The sequence below is a fragment of the Thalassophryne amazonica genome, chromosome 4 (genome assembly GCF_902500255.1).
Source record: "Thalassophryne amazonica chromosome 4, fThaAma1.1, whole genome shotgun sequence".
In the NCBI taxonomy this organism is placed as follows: domain Eukaryota; kingdom Metazoa; phylum Chordata; class Actinopteri; order Batrachoidiformes; family Batrachoididae; genus Thalassophryne; species Thalassophryne amazonica.
Window position 1 is genome coordinate 80176565 of NC_047106.1, and position 22291 is coordinate 80198855.

General features: G+C 40.8%; 2 protein-coding genes across 2 annotated transcripts in view; one reads left to right on the plus strand and one right to left on the minus strand.

Moving 5' to 3' along the window:
* slc19a3b (solute carrier family 19 member 3b) overlaps positions 1-3968 on the minus strand; it is a 30407-nt gene extending 26439 nt beyond the window's left edge. Inside the window, exons 1-3 of the mRNA XM_034168142.1 lie at positions 3603-3968; positions 3210-3389; positions 2887-3052 (exon numbers count right to left, since the gene is read on the minus strand). Of these exons, the coding sequence (XP_034024033.1) occupies positions 2887-3052; positions 3210-3389; positions 3603-3752 (496 nt within the window). The 5' untranslated portion in view covers positions 3753-3968. The remainder of the gene's footprint in view (positions 1-2886; positions 3053-3209; positions 3390-3602) is intronic.
* Positions 3969-13803: 9835 nt separating this feature from the next.
* The window catches only part of daw1 (dynein assembly factor with WDR repeat domains 1), a 75631-nt gene continuing 67143 nt past the window's right edge, over positions 13804-22291 (plus strand). The window contains exons 1-2 of the mRNA XM_034168148.1: positions 13804-13944; positions 14107-14180. Of these exons, the coding sequence (XP_034024039.1) occupies positions 14122-14180 (59 nt within the window). The 5' untranslated portion in view covers positions 13804-13944; positions 14107-14121. The remainder of the gene's footprint in view (positions 13945-14106; positions 14181-22291) is intronic.

Consider the following 22291-nt stretch of genomic DNA (forward strand, 5'->3'; position numbering starts at 1 on the left):
TGATCAAGCACAGTTTAACATGGTTTCATTTGTAGTTAAAAGTGGAGTTCAATGCTTGGACACCATGTTTATCTAAAGTCTATTTTTAATTTCCCCAACTGACAGAGGACAGTGAACATGATGCGATCCCTCTCTCTCCCCGTGTCTTTGCATATGATAACTAACTTTTGTAATGTTCCTAAGTGTGTGAACTGTAATTGTACAAAGATTTGGAGTTGTTCACTATGAAAAAGGCTGTCATCTGTTTTCTCCAAAATTCAGGAGAGTCTTCCATGGCCTAATATGTATCCATGGTGAAAATTTTGTGAGAATCCGTGAAGTAGTTTTGACGTAATCCTTCAAAGATTATATAAAGTGAAACGATCCAGAATCTCCAACCTCCAAAATTTATTGGAGTCTTCCATGGTCTAATATGTGTATGTGTTGATAATTTCGTCAAAATCCATGCAGTAGTTTTGATGTAATCCTGCTCACAGACAGACAGACAAATAAACGCAGGTGATTTTATTAAACCCTTGGCGGATGTAATAAATGACCCATCAGTCAAATCTTCTGCTTGTCTACTAATTGCAAACAGACCCACTGCCAGCCAACTTAACTCCTTATAGCACCTTAACTTGTGTTTTCAGAAAAAATACCTAACAACTTTGTTGCTTCTCAAAGCTTTAAGAGACCTATTTTCACTCAGTTGTTCACAGCTAAGTGAAAGCAGGCTGAGACAGAAATTATGGGTACCCGAAATACGCCATAATAAATAGTTCACTTGTTATACTGGAGGCTCTCTGCTTGACAAGTATTCCAATGAGTCTTTCAGGGTCCCATCATCCCCTGCACACTGAGGGGTTCCGATCTGACTCGCCAGTTGTAAATAATGAAAATGGTGTTTCCGCTTGCCATGCACGGGGGGTGCAAACCAGCATGAAATGCGGTCACCAAAGCCAATCAATTTTTTTTTTAGTATTTTTTATTGCATGACAAATCACACCCAGATTATGTGCCATAGATATTGGGCACCGCAGTCTTGTTTGAGGGCTGGCGCTACAGGGGTAAAACATGATGCGTATGATGTAATTCCCAGGGAAAAACTATGGTAATTTTTGGGAAAATTAAGAGCAAAGTGAAAATGCAAAGAAAAAGTGATGATGCGGTGGGAAAGTGGGCATGTATGAGGTCTATTAGAAAAGTATCCGACCTTATTATTTTTTTCAAAAACTATATGGATTTGAATCACGTGCGATTACAACAGACATGCTTGAACCCTCGTGGGCATGTGAGAGTTTTTTCACGCCTGTCAGTTGCGTCATTCGCCTGTGGGCAGGCTTTGAGTGAGGAGTGGTCCACCCCTCCCGTCTATTTTTTCATTGTTTAGGAATGGCTCAGAGACTGCTGCTTTGCTTGATCTAATTTTTTTCAGAAACTGTAAGGCACATCCGAGTGGACACCATTCGAGAAATTCAGCTGGTTTTCGGTAAAAATTTTAAGGGCTGATGAGAGATTATGGCGTGTTACTGTCACTTTAAGGACAACCCACGGAGCCGGGGGTTGGAAGCGTTACAGGACAAGTTTGAACATGCCCAGCTGTTAAACAGTTTCTCGGATACTCACTCGACTGAAAACCATCAAAAGCCGCCTGAATTTTACAAATGGTTATCAACACGGAGGTGCTTCTCTGTGGCGCCGGGCCATGAGCGGCGGCCTGCTGACGCGCGAATCCGTCCACACGTCTTTCATTACAAAATCTCCTTTAAAGTGGAATGTCCGGATAAACTGCTGATCCCGACCTCTTCTGAAACTTCTCTGTTCTCTCACGACTTCCTGGGTCAACAGAGCCTTAAATTTGGAAGTTTTCAGCTCGAAACAGGCTGACGACGGTGGCTCGGAGCGCGGCGCGCCCTCCGGCTCCGTGGGTTGTCCTTAAAGCGACAGTAACACTCCATAATCTCTCATCAGCCCTTAAAATTTTCACCGAAAACCAGCTGAATTTCTCAAATGGTGTCCACTCGGATGTGCCTCGCAGTTTCTGAAAAAATTTTGATCAAGCAAAGTGGCAGTCTCTGAGCCATTCCTAAACAATGAAAAAATAGATGGGAGGGGTGGACCACTCCTCACTCAAAGCCTGCCCACAGGCGAATGACGCAACCGACAGGCGTGAAAAAACTCTTGCATGCCCACGAGGGTTCAAGCTTGTCTCATGTAATTGCACGTGATTCAAATCCATATAGTTTTTGAAAAAAATAAAAAGGTCGGTTTCTTTTCTAATAGACCTCGTATGACCTGGAGCTCAAACGTGTTGAGGTGGTTTTGCAGGCGAGAGAATGCAGCTATTCTGGTTAGCTGTGTAGGCTAACACTTACCTGCATGACATCTCCCATCTGCCTCGTCTTCCCTTCTCCACTAGGAACCGAAAAAAAAACTTTTCGCAACTGCTTCAGTGATTGCAGCCAAAAACAAAACACTATGCCATTTTTCTGTGCAAACTTATGCTGCATATGTATTGCATAACGGAGCGCAGGTCCACATGCGTGGTTAAATTCTGTGATATCACACAGGGTTCAAATGAAACTGCGGTGCCCTTTTGTCTTTCCAGAAAGTCCTTATTTCCTGATAACTACGAGGAAACAACAAACCACAATAGAGCAGCATGCTACCACAGGACCGTAAGCCCTGCACGAACCCAAAACATCATGGGACCCTGAAGTCGAGAACAGCTGCTAGTTGTTAGCTAAACCTGCTAGTGATTAGCTACACAAGTGTGTGCAAAGTCTGCTATAGCAAGATTAGCTGACAAATAACATGGAGAAAATGGTAAATATTCAAGGCAGGGAGTTACCAGGAACAGGGTTCAGAAGCACTAGGCTGTTATAATTATGGAGAAGGACATCCAACCTGCCAAGGAGATGAGTGCTTGACCTAGAGCAGTGCCAAATGTGTATCCAACTAGCATGGCGCTGCGCAGGTAACTAGTAGCCCTTTGATACATCTCAATAGGAATCATACTGTAAATGTAGGACAAGTAAGCCACCTCTGTGGATGTCACTATAGCATAGTTGACCTGTTGAAAGACAAAACAGTGTCAAGTGATTGTCAATTTTATACTGCTAAGGCAATATCAGCTTGTTTTCTTTCTTTCTTTTTTTTTTTTGTCAGAAATGGAAACCATAGTGACTGTGCAAATATGAGCATTAATTGCTATTAAAGTTTTAAAGGACCTGAAGGAAGATCATAGCAGGCAGTCCAGGGACAAAACACAGCAGGATATAGTTGGTGACCAGGAAGAGTCCCTGTAGAACAATGAGGGGCTTGTACCTCAGGAAGTCCGTCAGCAGGAAGACGGGGAACAGGATGGCAAGATAAGAGTACGTCCAGATGGGAAAAAGGTAGTTTGTCACCTGTGGTGAAAAATCGGAGACAAGACTTTGTGTTAAGGAGCTGAGTTTAAAAAAAATAGTGCAATGGTGACTGTGGTCGTGCTCATGACACCATGCAGGGTTCTGATACACTCTCAACCTTTGTCCATGCACGGATTTCACAACTTGTGCAGTTATTGCTGAGTTCTGGTACCTACATCCACAATCATCAGTACAGCTCTTGCTTGTTCTTACCACTTCTTCAGAAAGGTTTTTGTGCGGTCCAATGAGGTATGGTGTGAGGAAGGGCTCTGCAACTCTGCAGTTGGCAAAAAACCCGTAGAGCGACAGGATTGCAGTTGGATAAATCCAGCCTAAGGACTTCAGCTTTTCCCAACAGTGCATACTTTTAAGATGGAATGCAGTTCCTTTGAGATCTTATTAAATTCTGTCTATCCTGAGTACTTTTTACTTTCTTAAATCTATCAGAATTACCAGGAGGCAGCTAGACTGCACTGCACATGTGTATTTTTTATAATTGCTAATCTACATATCTCTGTCACAGTTTATGAGCAGTAGACTTTGACCTGAAATGAGGGAAGCTGGATGAAGAAATCAGGCTTCTTTTACTGTCTGTGAGCTCAGTACTTAAATTATTTAATCTTCTTCGCAACATCTGACATCCAGTTGATTTTTTTTTCCCTTTTTAAAAAAAATAAAGAGTAAGTATTGCTCTTCAGGAAACACATTACTTCTTTGTTACACACACATATATACGAGGGCTGTCCGTAAAGTATAGGTCCTTTTTATTTTTTTCAAAAACTATATGGATTTCATTCATATGTTTTTACGTCAGACATGCTTGAACCCTCGTGCGCATGCGTGAGTTTTTCCACGCCTGTCGGTGACGTCATTCGCCTGTGAGCACTCCTTGTGGGAGGAGTCGTCCAGCCCCTCGTCGGAATATCTTTGTCTGAGAAGTTGCTGAGAGACTGGCGCTTTGTTTGATCAAAATTTTTTCTAAACCTGTGCGACACATCAAAGTGGACACGGTTCGAAAAATTAAGCTGGTTTTCAGTGAAAATTTTAACAGCTGATGAGAGATTTTGAGGTGATTCTGTCGCTTTAAGGACTTTTCATGGTGCGAGACGTCGCGCAGCGCTCTCAGGCAGCGTCATCAGCCTGTTTCAAGCTTAAAACCTCCACATTTCAGGCTCTGTTGATCCAGGACGTCGTGAGAGAACAGAGAAGTTTCAGAAGAAGTCGGTTTCAGCATTTTATCCGGATATTCCACTGTTAAAGGAGATTTTTTTAATGAAAGACGTGCGGGCGGATTGCAGCGTCGGCTCGCAGCCGCCGCGACGCTCCGCCACAGGAAAAACACCTCTGTTGGAAGTCTTGAGGACAAGTTGGAACATCTCCAGCTGATAAACAATTTCTCATATACTCGCTCCACTGAAAGCCATCAAAAGCCAACTGGATTTTAACAAATGGTTATCAACACGGAGGTGTTTTTCCTGTGCCGCCGCGCCGCGTCGGCTGCGTCCTGATGCGCGGACCCGTCCGCACGTCTTTCATTAAAAAAATCTCCTTTAACAGTGGAATATCCGGATAAAATGCTGAAACCGACTTCTTCTGAAACTTCTCTGTTCTCTCACGATGTCCTGGATCAATAGAGCCTGAAATGTGGAGGTTTTAAGCTTGAAACAGGCTGATGACGCTGCCTGAGAGCGCTGAGCGACGTCTCGCACCATGAAAAGTCCTTAAAGCGACAGAATCACCTCAAAATCTCTCATCAGCTGTTAAAATTTTCACTGAAAACCAGCTTAATTTTTCAAACCGTGTCCACTTCGATGTGTCTCACAGGTTTAGAAAAAACTTTGATCAAACAAAGCGCCAGTCTCTCAGCAACTTCTCAGACAAAGGAATTCCAACGAGGGGCTGGACGACTCCTCCCACAAGGAGTGCTCACAGGCGAATGACGTCACCGACAGGCATGGAAAAACTCACGCATGCGCACGAGGGTTCAAGCATGTCTGACGTAAAAACATATGAATGAAATCCATATAGTTTTTGGAAAAAATAAAAAGGACCTATACTTTACGGACAGCCCTCGTATATATATATATATATATATATAAGTAATCAGATTACAAGTAATCCAAATGTATGTACATACATACATGTAATCCACATGTACTCTTTCAAAGTAATCCTACCCAACCTTATATATATATCCCAATCATCGAGCAGAACAGAGAGGATTAAAATCATTATTAGATACACAGTCATCAAGAGGAGGATCATACTACTTTTTAATATTTTACAGTGGAACACCCACAGCCTTTAAATGGCAAATGGGCAGGAGTTTAAGAAATTTATTGAAGACAGGAATTAGAAACCAAATGTTATTTGTGCAAGAAACTTGGCTTAGGCCACACTGTTATTTTTGATTTTATTATTCATGGTTATGCAGGTACAGTGGACTGTCAATTTTGCAAGTTTTCCACCTACAAAGAATAGAGAGGTCTGTAAGTTTTATCGTAGGTACACTTCAACTGTGAGAGACGGAATCTAAAAAAAAGAAAAAATCTGAAAAATTACATTGTCTGATTTTTAAATAATTAATTTGCATTTTATTGCATGAAATAAGTATTTGACCCCCTACCAACCAGCAAGAATTCTGGCTCTCACAGACCTGTTCATTTTTTTTTAACAAGCCCTCTTATTCTGCACTCTTTAACCTGTATTAATTGCACCTGTTTGAACTTGTTACCTGTATAAAAAACACCTGTTCACACACTCAGTCAATCACACTCCAACCTGTCCACCATAGCCAAGACCAAAGAGCTGTCTAAGGACACCAGGGACAAAACTGTAGACCTGCACAAGGCTGGGATGGACTACAGGACAACGGGCAAGCAGCTTGGTAGAAGACAACAACTGTTATGATTATTTATTAGAAAGTGGAAGAAACACGAGATGACTTTCAGTCTTCCCTGGTTTTGGTCTTCATTCAAGATCTCACCTCGTGGGGTAAGGACGATTCTGAGAAAGTCCAGAACACCACAGGAGGACCTGGACAATGACCTGAAGAGAGCTGGGACCACAGTCATGAAGTCATGTGGTCATCCAATGTGATCCAATGAGACCAAAATAGAGCTTTTTGGCATCAACTTTACTCGCTGTGTTTGGAGGATGAGAACACCCCCAAGAACACCGTCCCAACCGTGAAGCATGGGGGTGGAAACATCATTTTTGGGGGTGCTCTTCTGCAAAGGGGACAGGATAGCTGCACCGTATCGAAGGGAGGATGGATGAGGTCATGTATTGTGAGATTTTGGCAAACAACCTCCTTCCCTCAGTAAGAGCATTGAAGATGGGTCATGGTTGGGTCTTCCAGCATGACAATGACCCCAAACACACAGCCAGGGCAACTAAGGAGGGGCTCCGTAAGAAGCATTTCAAGGTCCTGGAGTGGCCGAACCAGTCTCCAGACCTGAACTCAATAGAAAATCTTTGGAGGGAGCTGGAGAAGATCTGTATGGAAGAGTGGACCAAAATCCCTGCTGCAGTGTGCAACTTGTTCAAGAACTACAGGAAACATCTGAACTCTGTAACTGCAAACAAAGGTTTCTGTACCAAATAGTAAGGTCTGTTTTTTTCTAGTGGATCAAATCTTTTATTTCATGCAATAAAATGCAAAACAATGTGATTTTCTGAATTTTTATGTATGTACAGACATGAGCACATGCAGGGCCGGACAGCCGCGTCTGAACGCACACAGCACGGGGAGGGGCCTCTCAGCTGCTGACCAGAGACACAAATGACGACTCAGTGCACACAGCGTGTCACATTACAAACACAGAGACCACAGCCAGGACAGGTATATTAATAAGTACTACACTACCTACATACACAATTACATAACAAATAAAAAAAAGATCACATAACACAGACACAGAGTGACACGTTGGTGTGTGCGCTGAACTGACAGGGGGTGTGTCCACCGACAGGAGCAGCTGTAGAGATCTGTGGTTCTGGACGTCACGGCTGGAAACATGTACCGTGTTTGGACGGACATGAACTAACAACCGTCCACTGTGACACGCGTGTCTGCTTGCTGTCCTCATGTGGACATACATAAAAACATATCGCTGTTGCAACAAGCTGCAGCGAGCGAGTGCACGGCACACACATGGACAGGCTGTTCCAGGTGAAACTGACCGTCAGATCATAACACGCAGCGGGTGATCTGAATGTCACATCAACCACATGAGCTCTATTCTACATGACGCAGTGTCTGTCCAGCGGTGCACTGGACAGATCAGGCCAGCAGATGTGGACATAAGAGTGCACTGCTTCATTTGTGTCATTTCATGACTGTACGTCTGTGACCATGGGTCATCTGCAGAGGAACAGACAGTTCACACTTGTATTGTCCGCTTGATAAGAGGGATTCAATAAGATGTGATGTTTTTTATGGTGTGTGTGTTTTTTTTTAAATACATTTATCTCCTTGTTTTCAGGCATTTTACACACCTTTTATAGGACAGCAATAGTGCAGTGGTAAAGTTTCTGGCTGACAATCAGAGCTTTTGTAAATTGCAGGTTCGAATCCCGTGGGTGGCATGTATTTTTTTTTTCCACAGCAGCTGCATGAGGTGGTTACACATACTCCAACTGCTCGCACTGTGTTCCTGCTGCAACGACTTTGTGCATGCTTGTGCAAGAAACCGTCACAGGGGGATCGTTCACGCCTGCCAGACCACGTGTACCTCCTGACGTCGGCTCAGTGTTTTCGTGGTTCGCTCATACGAGCTGTTTTGCCATGATTCCCCTGATTTGTACTTATTTGTACTATGTGAGATGGGGGCCTTAGTGATGTGTGGGGTCTGATCAGGAAGATGGGTGGTATAAGGAGGGAGTATACTTTACCAGCTATCAGCTATAATAAGGAAATTATGAAAAATAATGAAGACAAGGCAGAAGCTTTGGCAAAAACATTTGTCAGAGTTCATAGTTCTGATAATCTTACTCCCGAAGCACAAGCCAGTAGAGAGGAAATGTTGAGGGTGCATCGTAATATATTAGAGAAGAAGAGTGATTTTGATCCAGTGTTAAATGTTTCGTTCTCTATGTTTGAGTTGAAAGGAGCTTTGAATAGAATCAGAGCTATGTCCTCTGGGAAAGACGAGCTTTGTTACAAGATGGTGGAAAATGTATCCCCTCAAGCACAGATGGTGATCTTACAGCTATATAACAGTCTGGGAATCTGGGACACTATTGGCATGGAAACACTCAGTTGTTGTCCCATTGGAAAACCAGGGAAAGATAAACGTAAAACTACTAGTTATAGAACAATTGCTTTGACATCTAACTTATGTAAAATAATGGAACGCATGGTCACTGACAGGTCACTATATAATATAAATTAGAGGGTTACACAGTCCTAATCAGAGTGACTTTTGCAAAGGGAGGGCGACCATGAATCCTGTGCTGTGGTTGCAGATTTTATTAGGAAAGCTCAAACTAATAAGGAACTGGTAGTAGCAGTCTTTTTGGGTATTGAAAAGGTGTATGATATGTTGTTGCGGAATGGTCTCCTGATCAAACTTGAAGCCAAGGGAATAGATGGCAGAATGTTTAACTGGGTTATGGATTTTTTTTCAAAGAACAGAGCCACTGAAGTAAGAGTTGGAGTAGCCCACTCTAGGATTTAACCAACAGACAACAGAGTTCAACAAGGGTGTGTGTGTGCAGTCCCTTACTGTTTAGCTACTGTTTAGATACTAGTCTTGAAACGTCTTTGTACGGTGCATCTGGAAAGTATTCACAGCGCCTCCGCCTATGTTAAGCTGAGTTTACATAGGTTTGAGTCAATATGTCAGCTCGGCTGCAGTATGTAATGCCAAATTTATCTATTAAAATAAATAAATTCAACGTAACATAAAGTAACCTTATTTATTTATGCATTTATTCATTTATTTATGTGTTTGTTTCAGTGCTGACATCTCAAAAGGCACCTGTCTCGTGACTTCCCTCAACTGATTTTCTACCAGCCCCCACAAACAGGTCTTATTTTATTTTCTGCACAGGCATTCCGATTTACAAACATATTTGACAATCGTTTCTCCAAGGGTACACCTCTGAAAACTTTAAAAAGTAAACATTTTGCAGTATTCCAGTGGTTGTTTCTTGAAATGTTGATGTACTATTTGATTATACATTGGTTGTATGAATAGAACATAAATATGTTTATATAACGGCTGAGTGGATTCTTGTCATTTGATTGGTGCTTTGTATGTCACGTGACATGGATAATTGCATTTAGAGTGCAATTTTGGTTCCATACGTTTGGTACCACTGCATTCTGCGCGCACACACACATGCACAAACACACGCACAAACACGCAGGCGCACAAGCGTGACTACACACATACGCACACAACGCACACACACAAAACAAATCCATTGTGCTGTAAGCTGTCTAAGGTGACTTTTTCGCTACACTGAGCAAGTACACAGTCTTTTTTTGTTGTTGTTGGTAGTACACGCACGCACAAGCGCTGTCCCACTTGTGTGAGCACGCACCGCGTGCACGCACACGCAAGCCGGTAGCTTTAAAGTGTCCCTGCCACGCCATGACGTTTTTACATATTCTTGAAGAATAAAAAAGCTTTTTCCACATGTTGTCTTTGTTTTTTTTACCATAAAATTACACAGAACATGTATTTAGACGTTTCGTTACCCATCTGAGAATTTGAATTTACCGCCTCCGAGTTGACCTACTTTTTCACTGCGACGGATGTGATGTCATTCGAGTAAATGTGTCGCAGCGCGGCTCTGTTTACCAACACGGCAGACACGGACAGCAAAGGCATAGTGCGCAATTATAGCGAAGATTTAAGTGACATATCGATTGTTTTTGAAGATGAGGATGTTTCTGATGAAGAGATTAACAGTGTAAATAATGAGCGGCTCCAAACCGTGCATGTTCCAGCTGAACGCGACAGAAAGAGGATGGAGCGCAGCTGTCAGCTGACAGCAGCAGCGCTGAGGAGGAAGATATAAGCTGTTGAATGGTTTGTTCACTCACCACCTTTTCTTATAAACGATCATTTATTCCTGGCACGGTGTGTTTGTGTATGAAAAAAAATATTTGAGCAGCACAGCGTGCTAAAATTCAGGAGTTTGTTCTAAAATCACTGAAAATAAAGTTTCTGTACATTCTGTATATACAAGGTCTGTTAGAAAAGTATCCGACCTTTTTATTTTTTGCAAAAACCATATGGATTTGAATCACGTGTGATTACATCAGCCAAGCTTGAACCTTCGTGCGCATGCGTGAGTTTTTTCACGCCTGTCGGTTGCATCATTTGCCTGTGAGCAGGCTTTGTGTGAGCAGTGGTCCACCCCTCTCGTCGGATTTTTATTTGCGAAAAAATGTCTGAACGATTTGGAGCTTTGCTGCATCAGATTTTTCCAGAAACTGTGAGAGACCTCCAGGTGGACACCATTCGGAAAATTCAGATGGCTTTCAGGGACGATTTTATGGGGATTACACAGATTAAGGAGTGCTCCAGCCGGTTTAAAGACTGCCCACAGCTGCTGAGAGCGCGGCACACTCCGAGCGCCGATCGACAGGCTGACACCCCGCTGAAACAACCAGATCATTTCAAACGTGAAGGCTTTGTTGATCAGGGACGTCGTCTGACTTCCACAAAAATGGCAGAAGATGTGGACATCAAGACTTTTTCGGCACATTCCACTGTTACAGGAGTTTTTTTCATGGAAAGAGAAGCGGAGGGATGCGCCACCGTGCCGCTCATGGTGCAGGACAAAAGCACCTTCGTGTTGGTCTCACAGGACGGCTTTCAGACGGCTTTCGGTGGCTTTTCAGTCGTGTGACTATCCGAGAAATTGTGCATGAGCTGGACATGCCAGAACATGTCCTGTGAGGCTTCATCACGACGTTGTTTTGCGCCATGCGGCTCCACAGCGACGCGCGGAATTCCTCTGCTCCTCTTTCCATGACAAAAACTCCTGTAACAGTGGAATGTGCCGTTCATTTCCAAACTGGACGCTGTGTTGATCCGGGACGTCGTCTGACTTCCACAGGAATTGCGGAAGACGTGGACATCTGCACTTTTTCGGCACATTGAGACAGACGTGCGGAGGGATTCCGCGCATCGCGGTGGAGCCGCATGGTGCAAAGCAACGTGAGACCAACACGGAGGTGCTTTTGTCCGCACCATTCGCAGGTTTGTGGCGCATGCCTCCACTTCTCTTTCCATGACAAAAACTCCTGTAACAGTGGAATGTGCCGAAAAAGTGCTGATGTCCATGTCTTCTGCCATTTCTGTGGAAGTCAGATGACATCCCGGATCAACAAAGCCTTCACTTTGAAAATGATCTGGTTGTTTCAGCGGGGTGTCAGCCTGTCGATCGGCGCTCAGAGTGCACCGCGCTCTCAGACACTGTGGGCGGTCTTTAAACCGGCTGGAGCACTCCTTAATCTGTGTAATCCCCATAAAATTGTCCCTGAAAGCCATCTGAATTTTCCGAATGGTGTCCACCTGGAGGTGTCTCACAGTTTCTGGAAAAATTTGATGCAGCAAAGCTCCAAATTGTTCAGACATTTATTCGCAATAAAAATCCGACGAGAGGGGTGGACCACTGCTCACACAAAGCCTGCTCACAGGCGAATGACGCAACCGACAGGCGTGAAAAAACTCACACATGCGCACGAAGGTTCAAGCTCACACGTGATTCAAATCCATATGGTTTTTGCAAAAAATAAAAAAGTCGGATACGTTTCTAACAGACCTTGTATTTAATCATTTCTAAGTCAGTTTCTTGTGATTGCTAATTCTTCACTTTTTATTCAAAGCAAATGATTGCAAATCTTTATTTGAAAAGCTGTAGACCCACATGGGATGGGGGAAAAGATTTCTAAATAAAAGAAAATTTTACTTCTATATCTGTTGTCAAATTTTATCAGGCATAATATTGTAGTAAAACGTTTATGCTAAATGGAGACTTTCCTGTCTAAAATACACATAGTAATCATAAACTGTATCACATCTAAACTATTTTGAATGAACAGTCATCTGAACAAAAAACAGGCTGTTCAGTTTACATGCATATGTATATTTGGAATACACAAAAATGTCAATGTTCTGTTTTTTTCCAGGTGCTCATGTGAACACAGTCTGAGTGTAGTTGAAAAGAATTTGCCATTTTTAAGTTTTGTTTAAAAAATTCCAGAAGTCCCTCAAATCCAATAATTCTTTTCTGAATACTCAATATATATGCACATTAGATTAATAAAATTTACTTGCCTTAATATGGTTTGTTTTTATATACTTGTGTGCAAAGACCACTCAGTGCAAAAATGTCAAATTTTGGGGTACCTATCCTATGTTTAGAGCCCAGAAGGTTCAGATCGGGAAATAACGGAGAACTTTTTAGAATATGATAAAGCAGTGTTTAAACTATTTCTAAGTAAAAAATCAGCTGAATGTCTGATATGGGGAACGAACCTCAATGAAGAGGCATTTACAAATCTTCAGCAGATAGCCTACATATCGACCCAAGAGTTTTGAATTTGATAGAATCTGTCAAATGCAGGATATATACTGGGCCTCGGAAAGTATTCACAGCACTTCACTTTTTCCACATTTTGTTGTTACAGTCTTATTCCAAAATGCAGTAAGTTCATTTTTATTTTCCCCTCAAAATTCTACTCATAACACGTAAGGGCATCCAGCGTAAAACCTGTGCCAAATACCAATGCGGATCTGGCTGTACCGGCGCCAGAAACGGCGACCCCGAACAATATGGGAGCAGCCAAATGGACAACTATATATATATATATATATATATATATATATATATATATATATATATATATATATATATATGAAACAACAACTAAGAAATCACATGTACGTAAGTATTCACACCCTTTGCTCAGTACTTTGTTATGCACCTAGGGCAGCAATTGCAGCCTCAAATCTTCTTGGATATGATGCGACAAGCTTGGTGCACCTATCTTTGGGCAGTTTTGTCTATTCCTCTCTGCAACACCTCTCAAGTTCCATCAGGTTGGATGGGGAGCATGGGTGCGATAACAATGGATGAGGTGTACGTATTATCGGTCACATAAAAGGAGTTGAGAGATGTTGGCATAGTTACATGTTTTTGCAGCGTTAATAATAACTAACAAATATTCAAGTCTTTGCATTTACATCACGCTGCTTCTTTTGTTTGCTTATTTCACAGATGTTTCTCATTATTTGAGTTTGAGATATTTTAAATTATTCCTTCCTGAATTGATCTAACCTAATAAATATATAACATGATTATGAAACTGTGATGCAGAGAATGGCGTTTACAAAAACAAAACAAATTCCTGTGGTGTGACTGAGAGAAAAGGACGGATTGTCCTGGTCCGACTACGTATGCGTGATGACGTCATGCGGCGACCCGTGTGTGATACTGTCGCCATAGAAACGGTTTGTTTGAGGCTTTGAGCGACGGGCTGAAAACAAAATGAAATTGAAGCGGTTTCTTTTAAGATATTATCCACCAGGTAAGAAAGAATGACGCAGTTGTCCCCAAAGTCATGTTAGCACATTTTGAAATCTGTGGGACGTTTTGTTTTTTAAATTGTAGCAGCACATTATATTGCTGGTTTTGCTGCGACATAAGTGGTGCCCGAGATGTAATGACTGTTTTTTTTCATTTTTTCCAGGGATAATTCTAGAATATGAACAAGGAGGATGTTGTGAGGATTAAATCAATCGACCTTCTGGATTTGTCTCCAGAGTGAGTTGTACAGAAACACTATAATGATAGCAAAGCCTTTGACCGAGCAGCGTTTTTATTTTTAAATATTGTTTTAAATAGTTTTAAATATTGAATTGAAATACTGTAAAATTGAAGATTCAATTGGGCAGTATTATTTTAATATTTTTCTTCCAGGGTTGATGATTTCATTAAAAAAAGCGATGTTTTACACAACAAAACATATTCTCCTTACTTACGTGGCACTGACATATATTAAATTGCAATTATAAATATATTGATAGATATTTAATGACTCATAAAACAACATTTTAAATCAATGAAAGTAGATACTTATGCTATGTACAGTGTAGAAATATTCATTACATGACCTCTAGTTATAAATAAGCAACAACTTAATAACAGTTCACAGTATTTCTTTGTTTAAAATGTTCTTTAAAGTACCTGCCATTATGAATAAGCAACAAATTACTAACAGTTCATACAACAGTACACACACACACACACACACACATATATATATATATATCACAGAAATTTGATTCTTTCTTCAAGATTTGTAATCGTCACAACAATATATATTATTTATGCCTAATTCACAAATTTGATTATATATGACCAATTACCACTGAGCTCTTTTAAGAAGCTGATCCATTAGATAGTCAGATTTTACCTGCTTCAATTACTTATATGACTATCTGAAGAATACAGGATTACTGCACAGGGTATAAGTCTACAACCTTTTTTTTTCTTTTCTCATTTTATTTTGTGGATGTTAGCCTCCTGATTTACGCTCCAATCCAGCTGGTGGCAGTAATGCTCTGTATAAGCTGGTTGTCAGCCGCCATTAAACGTGAAGAACGTCAGATTTGGGCGGATTCTTTTCCGAACTACTTTGTTGATTGATCAAAGTGATATAGTTACGGCGGTAATGCTGCTCGCTCAGTGTATTCCTATGCCAGCCTTTCGCTGCTCCGTTTTCTCCACATTTGCGGGAAAAAGTTCTCCCACATCATGCACCTTGGTATCTCCCAGCATGCTTCATTTGTACTTCCTGTGTATGGTGACGAAAGTGTACTTCCGGTTTGCGGTCACGAAAACTGAGTGGGATGACTACGACACTCACTCGCGCTCGGTCTGTCATCATCCTCGTTTGCTTGGTATTATTAGTATTGTTAGTAGTAGTAGTAGTAGTAGTATTACATTCTGAAATTATTGCTGTAATTCCTCACGTACAGTCAGGTCCAGATTGAGGTACAGACGGTTGCCCAGTTCCGGATCACCGTTTTAAAGTCCCGCTGTACGGAGCTGTAATGCAACTGAATATCCTTTATTGGGTATTTTTGTATTGGGCATTTGGATGTTATCTCGCTAAATAAGTCTGGATGGTGTAGCCCTTCTACTTAAAGTGTGAAGCCACATTATGTGTGGTGCAAATATTTGACAGAAATGGATCACTTTGCCCGGTTCCGGATCACGACACTCTGCCTCACTTTGGGGGAATTCCTGGCATCTGGCTGGAGCCCTTCTAATGCAGAATGATACACACTGTGCCCGAGAATGTGTTTTGAACACAAAATGATATAAATTATACTTATTAAATGAGAATTTACTTAGTTTCGAAAGGCACTGTTATATGTTTTTACGAGCAAAAAATTAAGTGTTTTTAAATGCATTTAAACCTGCATTATTTGGTCCATATATGGTCATTAAGAAGTTGCTAAATTGAAATAAGTTTATTGAGATTCCACATTATTTCTGACAAAGCATAAATGTGCTGTTGCAAGAGTTCTCATAACAAAAGATCAACTTATTTCTCAATATACTTCACTGTATATAACTGGAAACAGCGTGTATCCACCATTCAACCTTCACAAACAAAATAATGCTTCTTTTTAAGGGGTTATTAGCTCACTTCATGTTTTATTTACAACTATGTTTAATACAGCCTTTAAATGACAAGCAGAAAAGGAAAAGACCATTTATCAAAACTGAAAGAAATGACAGACAACATTATTTTTATTGAAAAACTTTTAATAACATCTACTGCTTCACATGGTGTCAATTATAACAATATCAAACATTAGTGAAAGGAAAATGATTTCCAACAAACACATATCAGATCAATCAATCAATCAATCAATCAATCAATCAACTTTTTTCTTATATAGCGCCAAATCACAACAAACAGTTGCCCCAAGGCGCTCCATATTGCAAGGCAAGGCCATACAATAACCATGAAAAACCCCAACGGTCAAAACGACCCCCTATGAGCAAGCACTTGGCCACAGTGGGAAGGAAAAACTCCCTTTTAACAGGAAGAAACCTCCAGCAGAACCAGGCTCAGGGAGGGGCAGTCTTCTGCTGAGACTGGTTGGGGCTGAGGGAAAGAACCAGGAAAAAGACATGCCGAGAAGGGGGGCAGAGATCGATCACTAATGATTAAATGCAGAGTGATGCATACGGAGCAAAAAAAGAAAGAAACAGTGCATCATGGGAACCCCCCCACAGTCTACGTCTAAAGCAACATAACCAAGGGATGGTCCAGGGTCACCCGATCCAGCCCTAACTATAAGCCTTAGCGAAAAGGAAAGTTTTAAGCCTAATCTTAAAAGTAGAGAGGGTATCTGTCTCCCTGATCTGAATTGGGAGCTGGTTCCACAGGAGAGGAGCCTGAAAGCTGAAGGCTCTGCCTCCCATTCTACTCTTACAAACCCTAGGAACTACAAGTAAGCCCGCAGTCTGAGAGCGAAGCGCTCTAATGGGGTAATATGGTACTACGAGGTCCCTAAGATAGGATGGGACCTGATTATTCAAAACCTTATAAGTAAGAAGAAGAATTTTAAATTCTATTCTAGAATTAACAGGAAGCCAATGAAGAGAGGCCAACACGGGTGAGATATGCTCTCTCCTGCTAGTCCCCGTCAGTACTCTAGCTGCAGCATTCTGAACCAACTGAAGGCTTTTTAGGGAACTTTTAGGACAACCTGATAATAATGAATTACAATAGTCCAACCTAGAGGAAATAAATGCATGAATTAGTTTTTCAGCATCACTCTGAGACAAGACCTTTCTGATTTTAGAGATATTGCGTAAATGCAAAAAGGCAGTCCTACATATTTGTTTAATATGCGCTTTGAATGACATATCCTGATCAAAAATAACTCCAGGATTTCTCACAGTATTACTAGAGATCAGGGAAATGCCATCCAGAGTAACGATCTGGTTAGACACCATGCTTCTAAGATTTGTGGGGCCAAGTACAATAACTTCAGTTATTGTACAGATCAGTTAGACAGATTAAAGCGAAATCAGTCAGATAATTAATCTTGCTCTGGCAATTCACTTAATGTATGTAATGAGATAGCAGTTTCACTTTGGGATGAAAATTGTGAAACGATCACTACATTTCAATGTTATGTTTTGCAATTTATATTATGTTATATATAATAACACACACACACATATATATATATATATACACAACCCATGGCAAAAATTATGGAATCACCGGCCTCGGAGGATGTTCATTCAGTTGTTTAATTTTGTAGAAAAAAAGCAGATCACAGACATGACACAAAACTAAAGTCATTTCAAATGGCAACTTTCTGGCTTTAAGAAACACTATAAGAAATCAGGAAAAAAAATTGTTGCAGTCAGTAACGGTTACTTTTTTAGACCAAGCAGAGGGAAAAAAATATGGAATCACTCAATTCTGAGGAAAAAATTATGGAATCATGAAAAACAAAAGAACGCTCCAACACATCACTAGTATTTTGTTGCACCACCTCTGGCTTTTATAACAGCTTGCAGTCTCTGAGGCATGGACTTAATGAGTGACAAACAGTACTCTTCATCAATCTGGCTCCAACTTTCTCTGATTGCTGTTGCCAGATCAGCTTTGCAGGTTGGAGCCTTGTCATGGACCATTTTCTTCAACTTCCACCAAAGATTTTCAATTGGATTAAGATCCGGACTATTTGCAGGCCATGACATTGACCCTATGTGTCTTTTTGCAAGGAATGTTTTCACAGTTTTTGCTCTATGGCAAGATGCATTATCATCTTGAAAATGATTTCATCATCCCCAACATCCTTTCAATTGATGGGATAAGAAAAGTGTCCAAAATATCAACGTAAACTTGTGCATTTATTGATGATGTAATGACAGCCATCTCCCCAGTGCCTTTACCTGACATGCAGCCCCATATCATCAATAACTGTGGAAATTTACATGTTCTCTTCAGGCAGTCATCTTTATAAATCTCATTGGAACGGCACCAAACAAAAGTTCCAGCATCATCACCTTGCCCAATGCAGATTCGAGATTCATCACTGAATATGACTTTCATCCAGTCATCCACAGTCCACGATTGCTTTTCCCTAGCCCATTGTAACCTTGTTTTTTTCTGTTTAGGTGTTAATGATGGCTTTCGTTTAACTTTTCTGTATGTAAATCCCATTTCCTTTAGGCAGTTTCTTACAGTTCGGTCACAGACGTTGACTCCAGTTTCCTCCCATTCGTTCCTCATTTGTTTTGTTGTGCATTTTTGAATTTTGAGACATATTGCTTTAAGTTTTCTGTCTTGTTTTTCTGTCTTGACGCTTTGATGTCTTCCTTGGTCTACCAGTATGTTTTCCTTTAATAACCTTCCCATGTTGTTTGTATTTGGTCCAGAGTTTAGACACAGCTGACTGTGAACAACCAACATCTTTTGCAACATTGCGTGATGATTTACCCTCTTTTAAGAGTTTGATAATTGTCTCCCTTGTTTCAATTGACATCTCTCGTGTTGGAGCCGCGATTCATGTCAGTCCACTTGGTGCAACAGCTCTTCAAGGTGTGATCACTCCTTTTTAGATTCAGACTAACGAGCAGATCTGATTTGATGCAGGTGTTAGTTTTGGGGATGAAAATTTACAGGGTCATTCCATAATTTATTCCTCAGAATTGAGTGAGTCCATATTTTTTTCCCTCTGCTTGGTCTAAAAAAGTAACCGTTACTGACTGCCACAATTTTTTTCCTGATTTTTTTATCGTGTTTCTTAAAGCCAGAAAGTTGCCATTTGAAATGACTTTAGTTTTGTGTCATGTCTGTGATCTGCTTTTTTTCTACAAACTTAAACAACTAAATGAACATCCTCCGAGGCCGGTGATTCCATAATTATTGCCAGGGGTTGTGTATATATATATATATATATATATATAGCTTTTTATTTCAGACTCATAGTCCAGTTTAAACATACATCTATATATATACTCGTATATGTTATTATTATGTTCTAAAAACATACTTTCCTTTATATGTAATATATTGGGGCATTTCTCTTTACGAGCACAGAAGTTCACAAATAGGTTTATTTTTTTTCAAGTTCAGTTATTTTATCAAATAGATTCATCTGCTTTGCAATTCATAAATGCAGATGTTACTTGCAACAAGCAGTATTTTTACTCAACAAAGTGGTTAGGTTTCAGTGTGCATGGGCACACACCTTTTTCATACCAAGGACTGCTGTTCAGTCAAGGATGAGTAGAAATTCTGCTTGCATGAAATAACATCTATATTTCAGTTCAGTTATTATTAAGAACAAAACGTTGGCAAATGATGTTGAGTATAAAGGACTGAAAATTCAGATTTCAAGACAATAACTGACACTGAAACAACCCAGCATTTTTGTAATGACACCAGCAGCATAGAGGGGACATCTGCTTATACAATTAATACAGAAATTACTTCTTTTTCAGGTATGGTTTCAACAGCTTCTTTCACCCATTTTTCTGCAATATTCATGAACCTTGCTGAACATTTTATAGTAAAAGAACATGGAATAACAACTCCTCCCCCTTGCTCAAGCACTGGTGGCCACGGTGAGAAACTCTGTGTATCATCATGCTTTCACCTGTACAAATGGTTTCTCACGGTGAGAAACCAGTTGCCACTGCAGTTATGCTGGCCTCTGAATCTTTGTCAAAAATCTGTTGAAAAGCTCTAGCTAGTCCCCTTGGGACATGCCCTACTGGGAGTCCTGCATTATCCTTTAGCAGGAGCCTTCGTTTCTGATCAACGATGTCTTTATGCATATGAGCTGGGAATGTACTCAGCTCTGGAACCCACACCAGACATGCTGACTCATCTTTAATATTTGAGTACTCCCTATGAACTCGTAAGGTTGTTGGGGGGTCGGTCATCGGAGGTCTCACTTTGTATGAATGGTACCCCTTGATTACACAGTTGTGAATGTGCATTGTCTGAAAAAAACCTGAGAAAACAACTTTAGGAGGTTAGGGAAATAACTTTAGTTCTCAGATTTGTACAGGTGAAAGCATGATGATACACTCATTGGATGCAGCAACAGGTATGTAAGAAAGTTCATAAACTGACGGAATCTGAAACTAATGCCATGTGGTCACCTGTCCCAACAAATCAGAAACTAAACTTATTTCCCACATTTTTCCATTCTCTTTACAATTTCCATTGATACAAAAAACAGTTGTAAAACAGCTTTTCATGTACTAGTATTAACTGATCAATCCCCAGAAGCCCACAAAACAGAAATATTTAATCTATAATTTAACCATCTGAATCCCCACTCAGTTGCAACATTTGTGGCAGAGAAAGTCAATGTCCTCTTCCTCTAGGCCATCTGTGTTAACCCATTCAGGGATGCAAGTATCATGGATCCACTTCTCACACATGGCACACTCTATCCATGTGCGTTCAGTGCTCATGTCCTGATGTTGAGACCATTTTACATTGCAAACAATACATTGTTCTTCATCCTCAGTATCCTTTGAAGTTGAGTTGATTGTCATCAAAAGTGACAGATTTCTTAGATGGCTTATCACTTTTCTGCATCTGTTTCAAGAATGTTATTTTCGCTTTTCGTTCATGTTCTGCAAATTTCCGTGTGAACTCTAGCTGCTTTAGTGCTAATTGTCTTATTCCTTCATCGGATGTTAAGTCATCAGGCAAAGTATTAACCATCCATCGCCGTTTGATGACATGTTCTTTTGCCTTCGGAATGATGAGGGACTCTTGTAGTACAGGGGAAATGGAATTGACATCAAATGTGCTCTTTGGTGTCTCCATGCTGGTACTGAAGGTATTTGTACTTGGTTTCGGAGTATTCAATCCTGGAGGTGATTGGGCAAGGGCAACATTAGCCAACAAATCCAAAGCAGCAGTGTCTGCTTTTGGTGAAGTCTTCCCCTGGCTCTTTCTCACCAGCTTCTGATATGCATCAAACCCAGGTGATGCACCGACAACATCATATTTTCCTCAATGCGCTGCTTATACTTCTGGTGTACAGGTGTGGTCAAGACACTTTCATACACTTCCAAGGCTCCCTTAGCTTTCATCATCTCATCACTTGAGCTAGCTTTATCTACTTGCTGATCAACTAATGTACTGGCACTGTCATCTAACTGATATGTCAGGCCTGGCTTCAAAGCATCATCATCTATTTGTGCTCAGTCAACTGGGTATACTCCTGTTGCTTTGAAACTGTTTATGATAGTGCGTGGATTGTAGAAGTTGGCTACCTTCAACATACCAGCAAAGTTAGCCTTGGTGACTTTAATTCCTGGAGTTTCTCTGTAGTGGCTTCTGAGTACTTTGTACCATGATTTCTTAAGTGGCCCAAATATGCCTTGATCTAGTGGCTGCATCAAGTGTGTAGCATTTGGCACCAGCCGGTAGAGCTCAATGCCTCTCTCCTTGGCATACATAAAGGGCTCTAAATCAATGTGGTTGCTGACGGAGTCTACAAGGAGGATAACTGGATGTTCCTGACTTGCGTGCCTATCAAAGAACTTGATAAACTTTCCAAACGTATCTGCATCCATCCTTTATTAGTGTACTCAGTTTCTGTGCCCTTTAATGCTCCATTCAGTGGATTGCAGCCAGAAGGTTTTGGTCGTGAGTAAATCAAGAATGGAAGTAACATTTCCCCGTCTGCATTACAACACAGCATTGTGGTTAATCATTCCTTGGATGAACCACCAGACACATAAGGTACTTGCGATTTGGAATCTTCAGACTTAACAGGTCCAATAACTGTGCCAGCCTTACTGCCCATGACAAAGCCACTTTGTCCAAGAGATCCAGAGAATCCATATAGTTCATGAATTTA